General features: G+C 40.8%; 1 protein-coding gene across 4 annotated transcripts in view; it reads left to right on the top strand.

Moving 5' to 3' along the window:
- tacc1 (transforming, acidic coiled-coil containing protein 1) overlaps nucleotides 1-12,638 on the top strand; it is a 134,659-nt gene that overhangs the window by 81,453 nt on the left and 40,568 nt on the right. For all 4 annotated transcript variants that reach the window (XM_041209957.1, XM_041209956.1, XM_041209955.1 and 1 more), the window contains exon 4: nucleotides 7,016-7,076. In XM_041209957.1, coding sequence (XP_041065891.1) covers nucleotides 7,016-7,076 — 61 coding nt within the window. The remainder of the gene's footprint in view (nucleotides 1-7,015; nucleotides 7,077-12,638) is intronic.

Here is a 12,638-nt window from a genome sequence, read left to right as displayed (position 1 = left end):
CTTAAAACCCCAGCTGCCCGTGGAGACCCTGATGAGTTCAAAATTACCATGAAGGTGTCTCAGTATCATCTCCTTACATTACAGCCTGACAACATTGTTCAGATTGCTATTTTTTTCTTTGAGCCCTGCTTATCTAATTTACAGCTGGATGAGATAATGCATTGAGAGCAGCCATCTACTGCAGGTAAGTGAGGATGTTTTCAGGACTGTCCATTATTCATTCCAGTCACTTTTTCAGGTCAGAATGACTCTTGTGGATGCACCAATTTTTCAATCCCCTACATTTAAAAGCCACATTGCTGGTGTGTGCAATCTTAACAGCACCAAAGATTTTTTTATCCATCAAAATATTGTGCAGAAACATTATTAAATATCAGCTTTGTTGACTGTTTGCAAACCTGTCAAAGCATCAGGGAAATGGGTACTGTCAAGTTATGACGAACAGCGACTCCCATCTCTTTATCCCAAATCAATATAAAAATAATTCATCACAATGCACTGCTGAAACTTCCTTTGACTAATAATTGTGTTGCACTTACCAGTTTTTTGTCTGTGACCTTTATTTTCCCCCTTTGTCTTTGTGAACCCTTTGATTCTCCATCTGTATGTGTGTCTTCCTGTCTCTCTCTCTCTCTCTCTTGTGTTCTCTGTTTGCCTGTGCACCAGGACTATTGAACAAGTGAAGTTTCTCTGTTTTCTGATGTAAGTACTCGGAACTGCTTTGCACGATCAGAGTCTGCTCCTTTATCTGTGCTAATTCATTGTATGCATTGTACAGTTCCTTAGTTACCATTTGTTCAATAGTGATGACCATAAAACTGCAATGCCCCATAATGTTAACAAATATTACTCAGATTAGTGAAACTCAGGAAGTGTGGCTGCCGGGCACATGTTCAGTTGTCTCCTTCAGTTCCCCTATTTCAGCCAGATCTGGAGTTAATGTTTATGTGAATTTGCAGGGAGTCAGTATCCAAATCAGTAGAGATTCAAGGCAAAGTATGAGACAGAAGATAATATCTTTACAAATTGCTACTTGAGCTGGAAGAAACCCAGTGAACAAATTGATCTCACTGTCGTTGCAGCCACCAAGATTTTTGCTTGGTATCTTGACCACTGGTCACCACCCATCAGCAAACAAATATAAGTTTGGTCAGACTCAGGCTGAGAGGACAGTCCACCTCTAAAGGCTAGCAGCCTGCTTTCAGCATTGCTAGAATTTGCAGGCCATCTGCTAACAGCAACAATCCCTAGCCAGATTGGCAAAAGGACACCAATAGGACTTGAAATCTGACACATGTGCTGGTTATCGTTCATTGACAAATCCTTTCTCGTAGTGCAAACAGGGTAGAGGGGTTTGCAAAGAAACTAGTTTTCTAGACCAGGGCTACTATCAATGGAAACAGTTTTGTCATATAAACGGAATTTAAGTGACCTTAAGTGAGCAGAGGCTGGGCATGGTTGGGCAAGCCCTGGGTGCCAGTAACTCACCAGCATTGTCTGTTTGGTATAGAAACAAGATGCTGGAAAAACTCAGCAGGTCCGCCAGCCTCTGTGGAGAGAGAAAGAGTTAACGTTTCGGGTCCATATGACCCTCGTTCAGAGCTGTTTGGTACCCTGGAGCACTGCAGTGAGAGTACAAGCCACGTCTCAGCAATCCAGGGAAATCACCCCTTATCATTCAGCATGATGGAGGCATAAAATAGCAGCTGGCAAGAGAGTGCCACCATTGGCATTTAAAAAGAAGAATGGGTAAATGAACCCAGAGTAGAAGTTCACTGAGAATCACTGTACAAAAGTTTTAGGAGTAGTTTAATGAGATTAGCACTTGAAAACATTTTTCAAATATCTCTGGGGCACTGCAGCTTTACCTTCTATTGAATTCTACAATGTATTCTGTGTAGCACATCGCTGATTTTGAAGCCTTATTTACACAAGGTATAAAATAGAACCCAAAGCACAATTTTGAGGAAATACGCAGTTGAAACCGGCAACAAATTGCCAAAATTTCTCACTCTGGAAGGAATGAAGTGTTCTCGCTCGGGAGGGGCTTTGTTAATTATTTTATGCCTTACAAACATTTTTCTTTCTGCCATTGAATGTTGTCTTTTTCTTTAGTAAATAAGAGTTTCTTAGCACAACACAAGACTGCTGCTGTGACATGAGCTAAAACAGTAAACCTTGCCAAAGAGACAATCACTCTTTTTGCTGACTGATTTAAACTGGACTGAAGTATAAAAACCAATCCCATTCACAAAGCTTGCTTTGAAATACTTATCCTGCCAGAGTTAATCACAAGACAATAAATAATATATGGTTGAATTCTCATTAATATAATATATGTAAGGTGAATTCTAAACCTTGTCTAAATATGGGACAGCTAAACGCAGGATGTAGATGTAATAGGCCCGACATTTGTTGCACAATGACTATTTTTCTCTGTGTGGGACCAGCTAAGAAATTGATTAACTCTTTTTGAAAAAAGAGGTTTTGCTCTTTCCCTATCCCTGTTTTCAGTAGGAAGGCCAGTTTCAAGAAAGTAACTTTTGCACGTCTATGTCTTTGCAATGCCCCTCCTCTCTTCTCCGATCCCAAATCTTCATCTTGATTCCTGATCACGAAGGAAAGTATGAATAGTAGAGGCTGGGCCAGTAGGTCATTCATGTTAGGGTATTGGTAAAGATTAGTGGCTTTTCAAGCAACAATACAAAAATGCTTCCCTGCGCGCTCCTGAGCATTTTGTGAGAAAATCAACCTATGGGCGGGTATTTAGAATATGATTTCCTCCTTTGGCCTGCTCCTTGACCTCTGTGCAAATGCAGCTTGACAGTTGGTAAGTAGGGCTTTATGTCCTGAGCCGGCTAGCTGTCTGTGCTATGCATGGCAATGCTCAATGTCTTCTGCTATTCATAACAACCCAGTAAATGTACAGAAAATGAGGGATGTTGGGTGATAGTAACCAAAGAATGCTAAGTTTAGCATGGTCTAAGAGTTCCAATGATTTCAGACAAGGAGCTTTGTACATAACTTTAAAAGATCAATAAAATGGAATAACGACTGAAAGTAAATAAATTGGGGTGAAACTTCTGAGCAAAACTTCAGGAACTACATGGAAAACCTTCCAAAGGTATGGTGCTGAGTATATACAGGGTAAACATATTTCCAGAAATATCAACTAAGCTGAAGCAAACATGACTCAATAATAATAATAAATTCAAGAAACTATTTAGGTTTAATTTTTAAAAAAAAACAAAACCGAGGCAAAGAGGAAACAGCCTGTGCAAATCTTGCAGAGTAAACTGATAAAGAAAGGAGTGTAAGAAATATATTGGAAGGTGATCAGAAGAGTGACAAGAGACCTAAAAAGATACTGTAGCTGGAGCTAAACATTTTGATTACCATAACAGCAATAGGGCAGTCAGATGTAAATAGGCTTCAAATGAGGATGAGCACAAAATAGTAAATATTGTTCATGACTTCTTCCTCTGTGAATTCATAGAGAAAATACAAGTGATACATACTCTTCAAAGATATAGCAGGTAAAATGATTGACCTCAGCATAAATGAGATGGAAGCCCAATACAGGCTAATTGGACTTGAAGCAAATACAGTAGATCCCAAAGGACAGATTTATTTATCCCGTAATGTTGAAAGGCTTTTGTGAAACATTACGATCATCATGAAGAAATTATTGGACATTGGAGAGAAAGCCGTAAACAATAAATAGGTTAATATGATGACTATAACCACAGTCTTCATTATAATCCATGGAGAATAATTGGACTGGTTATCAGGAGGAAACAATTCCCCCTGCTTCTCGGCCCCCGAGATCTCTGTACCCTTTTGAGTCCGATCTCTTACACATTTGTTGTTTTTGATCGCACCACCAGTGGTCATTCCTTCCACTGCTGAGGCCCTAAGCTCTGGAATTCCCTCCCAAAACCTCGCTGCCTCTTTACCTCTCTTCTTAAAACCTACCCTTTTGACCAAGCTTTAGTTCACCCATACTAATATCTTTTTCTGTAGCTCAGTGTAAAGTTTTGTCTGATCGTACTCCTGTAAAGCACCTTGGGATGTTTAATGATGCTAAGGCACTATGTAAATGAAAGTTGTTATGCCAAGGCAAGTGGACCGGTAAAGTTTAAGAGGTGGTGTTTTTTGACAACATTTACACCAAGGCATTTTTTTTTTTTTTGAATTGAGCTGAAAACTTTGAGGATATAGAGTGTAACTTGGGAATGGAAGTTGCTTGATGAGTAGGCATTAGCAAGTAGCTGTTAGTTTCATTATTTGAGAGTTGGGGCTAAACACTGAATCTGGTGCCTTGGGGCACAGTGCTGGGACTGCTACTGTTTCTAATTAAATAATTGACCTCAATTCAGAAACATGCTGTAAAGTGATCAATTTTGTAGAAAAAATATCAAATTAAATGGGGCAGTGGAGGCACTTAGAAATGACAGAATGAACTGGACAAAATATGTAAACGTTGAACAACAGCAAATGACATTTACAGCAGAGAGATGTCAAGTTAAGAGTGATGCTAAATCTATCCAGCTAATGTGCTGAGCATGCAATCGACAAAGTCAATAGGATGTTCAACTACATTGCGAGAACAGTAGAATATCAATTAGAAGAGGTCATGGTCAAATTGTACAGTACTTTCTAAAGCTAGCTTAAATGCTGCATCCAATTCTGGTCGCCAAGATACAAGAGAGACATTGAAGCACTGGAGGCAGAGCAGAGAAAAGCCAAGAGCAGGATTTGCAATGTCGGGAGAGACCTGAGAACCTTGGGCTGTTGAGCCAGGAAAGAGGTGATGAATGAACGAGAGAGAGAAAAAGTAATTAAGAGTATAGAAACAGTTAGCTTGGAAGTATACCTCAAATGAAGTTGCACAATTAAATTAAAGTAAGTGACCCAGTAAACACACAATTTTTGGCACAGATGTCAGGAAGTTCTTTACCAAAGAATGATCAACACGTGGAACAAAGTCCCAGAGAGACCAGTGGAGGCAAAAACTCTGGAATCCATTCGGAAACAATTGGATGTTAAAATGGGAATGTTTGGATCTCTCTGGATGGATAATTTAAGATGAACTGCGGAGTCTTTTGATCTTTTCCCCTCTCCTACCATGCTGGGTCACCTGCTGGGGATAATATTTCAGAGTTATTCTATAACCTCTGCAGGTCCCTCTTGTGTTGCTCTGTGCAATTAGGGCACGAGTATGCTATTGTTACCGAGTGAACAAACAATTCCTCTTCATGCATACCACAACCACTGCCTTATTGAGAGGGTCAGCAGGCAAGAATTCCAAGCTCTACAGATCCAGGCCATGACTATGTACCACAACAGACCAGTTACCAAAACTCTGTGTCATCATCGCCAGACCAGTATGTCAGACAGTAGACTTTCGGAGAAGTCTGTAGTTGTTGGAAGTCATTTACAATCTTGAACTTGTGTATTTGTGCATCTCTCTTCATAACTCAGTTGTCGTTTAGAAACATTACAGCCTGCAAAAAAAAATGCTGGAAGGGTGAGATTAAGTCCAACACAATTCACTAGCTGTATGGTAGGAAAATGGTTCTGAGAATTTCTTAGATACGCATGTCCTCGTTTGAGTTATCATAGGGATGCGCTGTGGAGGTGAATATTCTGTCATTGTTAACTTTAGTGGGAAAAATACAAGAATACTTTGTCATGCAAATGCACTTTTTTTTTTTACTATTTAGAAACTGAATTTCCACTTTAGACAGGAATTTCAGCCTAATTATCAGATGAGGCGCTGTCTGTCAGAACAACTGGAGGGACAGTCACATGGAGCAGGAGAATTAACTAGGATAGGTAATCTACAAAGTGGCATTGGTGGTGGAAGCTTGGGACAAGTCTACTATTGGGGCATTTAGCCTGGATATAGCCTTGCATTGTAATGCACAGGATTTGCAGCACAGAAGGAGGTCATTTGGTCCAACAGTAGTACTATGCCAATGTTTAAGCTCCATAGAAGCCTCCTCTGGTTCCACTTCATCTGAAATATTCTCCTATTCCTTTCTAATGCAAACAAGGATCAGAGAACCTAAAGCGCTGAAGGAGGCTATTTGGCCCATTGTAAGAGATGTCCAATTGCCCTTTGAAAGTTCCCATGGAGCCTGTTTCCGGTTCAGATCCTAACACTTCATGTGAAGGGGTTTCTCCTCTCTTTGTGCCTCCTCTAGTTCTTTTACCAATTTGTTCTAAATCTTTGACCTCTGGCTCCTGACCTCTTTGCCTTCATACAGATTCAGCAGCCTTTATTTTCCCCAGTGCAGCATCCTCCATACGACTAAATATTTCATGTCATGCAGATCTTTACAAAATCAACAGTACTGCAGGAGTAGATGGAGAGATTTTGGGATATTGGCGAAGGTCTGCTAGCAGTGTTTGTGACATGAAATGGTGCCATTGTGATTAAGGATTTAATGAAATCTCTGAACAGCATCAACTTTTGTCTAGGTCGGGAAATGCATCTGGTTTACCGAGGAAGCCTCTGAAGGTTGAGTTTTAAGGTTCAGGAGATTGACTTTCATCTCCGCCCCATCCCATCAAGAATTAAAAAAAAAAGTCCAGAAGCATAAGGGCACAACCAAAATTTTCAATGGCCATTGTCCTGCCTTCAACTCAGTCAGCATGAAGGGATAGTTTCTCTATTGGGTGAAAGGTGGTTGTCTGCGAATTGTATTCACAGAATTGACCTGTGTGTGTAACATGAATTTACATCGGATGGGAGGCTGGAACTGTGCTGGCATGCAATGAAATTCAAGTGCTCTTTTTATCAGTGTCTTTCATTTCATGCTAATTCTATTTCTTGCTCCCTTTTTTGTCCTTTTAAAAGCCCACTGCTAGCATGTGTATTAGCTTCTTGAGTTTATTAAATCAAGGTCAGAGAAAATCTTGTGTTTGATATGAAACGATATGATTTGACTGTTCTCCTGTATTTTTCCCCCCCCTCTTTCTCTCTCTCTCTCTCTTTCTCTCCGTGAAGGAATGCTTGCCGAGTGAAGAAATATGAAAACCAATCTCTGGTGTTGGATGTTTGCCAACAGGTAAATTTTCTGCGTTGTTTAGTTGAAGGGGAAAGTCCACCCTCGCCTCTGGCATGGTGTACCCTTTTGACAGATTTCATCACTGAAGCCTCATGTAGCTAGGGTCAGCAATGGCGACAAGCTTCCCCCAGACTGTACCCGGGCCTTATGGGGCCGGGAGTGGGTTGGGGGCGGGAATATATCAACATTGCTTGCAAAGCTCCATGTGTGCCTCTTGTGAGCGTTTTATCATGACTGTGAATTGCTGCAAAAGAATGGCTGCACTGTTTCAAGGGAGTGGCCACCAAACTGATTAGCAATCCCAAAGGAGCAGGAGGCAGACCATGTTCAGGTGGTTTCTTTGAGGATATGAAGGATCGGTGGGGCCAGGCAATTGACAGCAGCAGCATTAAGAAGCTTTGTTGTTGGAGATTGACTACCAGGTGGCTCATGAGGTCAGTTTGCAGTAACGACCTGGAATGGGCTAGGATAAGGAGAGGATGAAGATATCCATCTGACCCTGCTAGTGTACATGTAAGTACTTATCACTGCTCTTAGAACCTTGATAACATTATTTTGGCTATTCCTTAGATGAGCAGTGTCTGAGAACTTTACTGGGTTTACAAACTTGCTTTGATATCACATCTTGAACAAGGTCAGGAGGAAATAGCAAATATATTATAGTCACTGTTGTAATAATGGGAACTTTATCAGAAAATTTATTCCACAAACAGTAATTTTGTTGTTTTAGTGATAGCCTGAGAGTGGTGAGGAATCTTTTACTCATCTTTGACATGGTGCCACAAGATTTTTTACATCCACTGAGATGAGGACATGCAGAGCATCAGTTTTACATCTTCTCTGAAAGACAGAACCTCTGACAGTGCAGTGCTCCTGCGGCCCAGACTATGTGCTCGAGCCTCTGGAATGGGGGTCAAACCTTTGACCTACTGACTCAGAGGTGCGAGTGCCGCATCAGAGCCAAGACTACCACTCATATTTACCTTGCTGTGTTTGTCCAATGAAGATATTGTGATACTCATAATCAGAGTTATAATTCCAAAAGTAGACACTTTTAGAATTATATATTATGTTTGGGCTTCATGGTCAGGCCTGAAGCAAAATAGGTTAAAGCAGGTTACTGTTTGTCTTCTGAAGGCCTTTTTCACTCCTGTCCAATGTTGACGTGAACTACTCTGTCAGGGACTATATCACTACGGCCCAGTGTGTTTACTGATGCACTGAACACAACACTGACACAGCCAGTGACAATATGATAGCATTTTGTTTGCAGTCACATCTGCCAGTACAAACAGCTTTGTAAGCTCATCTATAACCCCAGAAGAACTGCGTAAAAAAAAAAAATTGTATTAGTTGCAGCATCATGGCAACACCTTATCAGAGTTTTTAACCAGGTTAATTGAGGATTGAGTGATCACAAAAACTCCAAAATGCAGCAACCAATCCTTCATTAACTTCACAGTCACTGCTCCCCCGGCACCTGATCCAGGCATTCTTTGCTGGCTCCCTGCTCCTTTGCTGTAGTATCATTCTCCAACTGGGCAGGACAGCCGGCAACCTGCTCTCATCATGATCTCTAACAGCTGGGCACATGAGGTTTTCTTTTCTTGACCTAGCTAGGCCAGAGTTGAACCCGTGATAGTCTGTGACAGAAAATGCCGCCTCCTAGGCATTAACGGCTGAGGTATTTATGATTATGATGTGGAGCAGTGATGAATTATTCAGCTATTGGTTAAGGTGTTGCAGTAACCTGCAGGTTCTGGGGGCTTTGCTGTCCATTTGAGAGGGTTATATCATCAGTGGCAGAATACAACTATTTCATGTCCCATTTTGGAATATTTCTCTGTTGATAACCAGCTTGGACTGGTTCTAATATTTTCATATTTTCTCAGTTTGATCATTGAATCACTTTGGCTTCTTGCAATGTTATGGCTTTGGTGCTCAGCTACTGGTGTCAGTGAGGGTTTCTGTGAATATCAACAGGGTTTGTGGAGACGGTGTCTTTTTTGGCAGCTTTAGTGTGTTGGCTAAGCATTGTGACACCATTCATGTCCTAGCAGCTCTCACTGAAGTATTGAAGCATTGACGACGACAACTTGGATTTATATAATGCTTTAGTGTAACAAAAATGTCTCACTAGCATTATCAGATAAAATGTGACACTGAATCATATAAGAAGATATTAGGAGAGGAGACCAAATACTTGCCAAAAGAAGAAGAGAGAAACAGAGAGAACTAGGAAGGGAACTCCCATATTTAGAGTCTTGGCATCTGTAGGTACAGCCACCAATGGTGGAGCGATTGAAATTGCAAGTCGCTAGTATTTGAGGAGTGAAGTGATCTCGGAGGGTTAAAAGGAGATGGGGTGGATATGGAGGTGTTTTAACATAAAGAAGAGAATTTTAAAATCTAGGCATTGCTAGAGTGTACAAGAAGCAGTGAGAAAGAGAGATGAGCATAGAGAGAGAGAGACGCCAACGATTGTTACTCAGGAATTCTTTATGCAGCCAATTGTTTCATTAAAATGGTGTTGGTGCACTTCGTGGATAGCAAGTGCTCCCTCCCCAGAAACCCTGTGACCTCCTGGTCATGAGAGTAAATTCAACAATCCTACGCTCTCGGATTAGGTTAGAACTGAAACTCCAATTCTGTGACCCACGTTCCTGCTGGGAATACGGGATGGGTATTTACACCTTGGGGAAACTGTATTAAGGTTTATTGTTTGTGATTTGTTTCTATGATGTGGAGGATCCTTTTTTTTTCAAGCTAACTTTTAATTTAAATTTTCTGCATCAGCATAGTTGTTGCACATTAAACAAGTCCAAGTGTCTGTCAACCAATATCAGTGAAATGGTTTACCAAGCATGGCCTTTGAAGAACAATAGGACCCAGTGAAAGTGTTAAAAATGGACTTTAATCTGGAGATTAAAACTTCAATCAGACCGAATGCAGGAAATTGAGAAGGCAAAGAGCATGATTGTGTGGCATTGTAGTGCAGCGGAGCTCAACTAAAGATCCTTGTTAGTGCAAACGTTTGAGTGATAAAACTAGCCAGAAAGTCAAGTACAAGTTGTATTTTTCTGCAACTGCACTGACATGCCAAGAATACAAAGAAGGTGTAATAGCTGGGAGAAAGTTACCAAGTTATGATCATGAACTGTAAAGGTTTACACATCCTTGAGTGACCGGAGAGGCAGCTGCAGCCTTGACTTTTTATTAGTCATTTTTAGTGAATTGCAATGGTTTATTTTTTCACGAAACCGTTCAGGAACTGCTCCGTTGCTATTTTATTGGATGTTGGTGTTACTATAAGGGAGATTTTCCATACAGCTTCTGAACAGTCACTGCTAGGACAACTTTTCCACTATGCTCGGTGGAGGTGAGCCCACAGCAGAGTCCAGTTGATGTGAGATACCATGAAGTTGTGGTATTTAATTCTTGGTTAATTTAAAACTGAAGATTGAAGCAGTGATCGAGTAGTGATGCTTGGTTTTGTAAGTCAAAACAAAATAAGGGAATGCTTTGCAACATGGACTAGATCTAGTTTGTAAGTGGCCTGCTCACAGGAAGCAAGTGATTGATTAAGGAGCAAAAAGACTTTGAGAAAAAATACCAAAGTATGGATTATATAACGCCCTCTGTGCTATGTAGATAGAACATTCCTTTCCCTTTTGTCTAATAATTCAGTTGCAAAACTTCCTGCAAAAAATTACATAGCTCGCACATCTTCTGTAGTCATGTAAATTGGAATGGACAATTTATTTTTTTACACAGATGGTGTTACACCTTGCAATGCAAAACATACTCTTGATTAATGTTAAACACCTCTCAAATAATATCAGAATCTCGTCTGTGCTAATAAAATGGCAGCTTTAGTTTTTCACGACTTTCTTCATAATCTGTATTTCCTGAACTGAGAGAAGCTGTGCAGTAATCTCTCTCATGCCTCTACAGCTTTCCTGAAGCCCAAAACTGCACACCATATTCCACCTGTGGCCCTGAGAAGATTTTATTTCGACTCCTCACCATTAGATTTCAGCTTTTATGTTCTGCATCTCTTGCCACAAGACTAAGGCTTTACCTTCTTGAGGTGCTCCTTTTATTATCTTGCAAAGCTGAATCCCACCCCACAAACCCTCCACTCTTGCACATGACCCAGACTTTCCCTGTACCAAGTAGTGCGTCAAATGAAATGTACCAGCTGACAGTGAATTCCATCTGCCACTTTTTTGGCCTATTCCTCCCTCTGATCAATATGCCTGTACCCTTTTGACCTCTGAATTATTTGCTAATATTATCTACAAATTTGGCTGGCACTGTCTAGCAGAGTTGTTAATGTACATGGTGAAGAGGTGGCAGCAGAACAGAACCCTATGGGACATAGCTACCATTTACAATCATTCTCCGTTAGTCTCCGTGTGTTCTACATTGTCAAAGGCATTTGATAGATTTTCCCCATCCATGATAACTGTCAGCTTCTGGAGAGCTATCATCTTTAAGCATGATTTTCCTTTCTGAAATCCACACCGGCTACTGCTGGTAATTTTCTCTTTATTTAAGTATTCATTAATTCCATCTTTAATCAACCAGGTTAGCTCTTTCTGTCCGGTTGAAAATGAACACAATGTTAACTACTCTCAATCCTTTGGCACATGTCAATTGTCAATAGAAACCCAAAATGTAATTTCTAGGGCCTCAGAGATTTCTTCTCCAGTTCTTCCTCTTCTCTTTCACTCCCCCGCCACCCCCTCCCCACCCCATAACCCTCTTGAGTGAAGAAATTTCTCCTCATGTAAGTCATTAGACTCTGATCCATAGTTCTTGACCCTCCAGCCAGGAGAAACATCCTCCCAGCAGCTACCCTCAACCCCCGAAGAATCATTCCTTGAGTCTGGTCACGTCTCAGAATTTTATCTTTTTAGATAAATTGACAAATTTAGTCATTCCTTTATTTATTGTATTGTTTGTTGTTTGTAGACTAGCTCAGGACTTGCCTCCTCTCCACCATGCTTCTCTTATGTGAACACTTTGTCGGTTGGAATTGACTTGTCTAGTTTTTAAGCTTGGCTTCAGATGCACAATATTAAAAGAGCAATAACTCGAGGCAGCATTTCATGGGCTGTTGTGATGGGTGGTCAGAGAGATGAATGTCGCTGACCACTTACAACTAATTGATCTCCAGACACAGAGCAAGATGCTCAGTCTCTATGAGAATGGCCCAGGGAGGGGTAAGAGCGGCTGATGTCGGGAGCTCCCATCCCATTCCCCACAGGAAGAGAGGTCGATGTCAGGAGCTTCCATCCAGGCCCCTAAGAGAGATTAACTGGATTTTTTTGTTAATCAAGTCCACACACACATTAGGGTAAATAATGGAGTGTTCAGAAAGGGAATGGGTCAGATTGTAATCGAGGCATAAGTGAATTGGGCCGTTGCTGATTGTCAATTTATTTCACTTGGCCATAAAACATGTGATGCAAATCTATATTCTCTATCTGCAGTGAATTTGTCAGAGATAGATCTTGAGACTATACAATCCTCAACATACAATGTTAGAAAAACCTG

The sequence above is a fragment of the Carcharodon carcharias genome, chromosome 17 (assembly GCF_017639515.1).
Source record: "Carcharodon carcharias isolate sCarCar2 chromosome 17, sCarCar2.pri, whole genome shotgun sequence".
NCBI lineage: Eukaryota > Metazoa > Chordata > Chondrichthyes > Lamniformes > Lamnidae > Carcharodon > Carcharodon carcharias.
The sequence above is the reverse complement of the archived record's forward strand: the minus strand, read 5'-3'. Positions and strand labels throughout refer to the sequence as shown.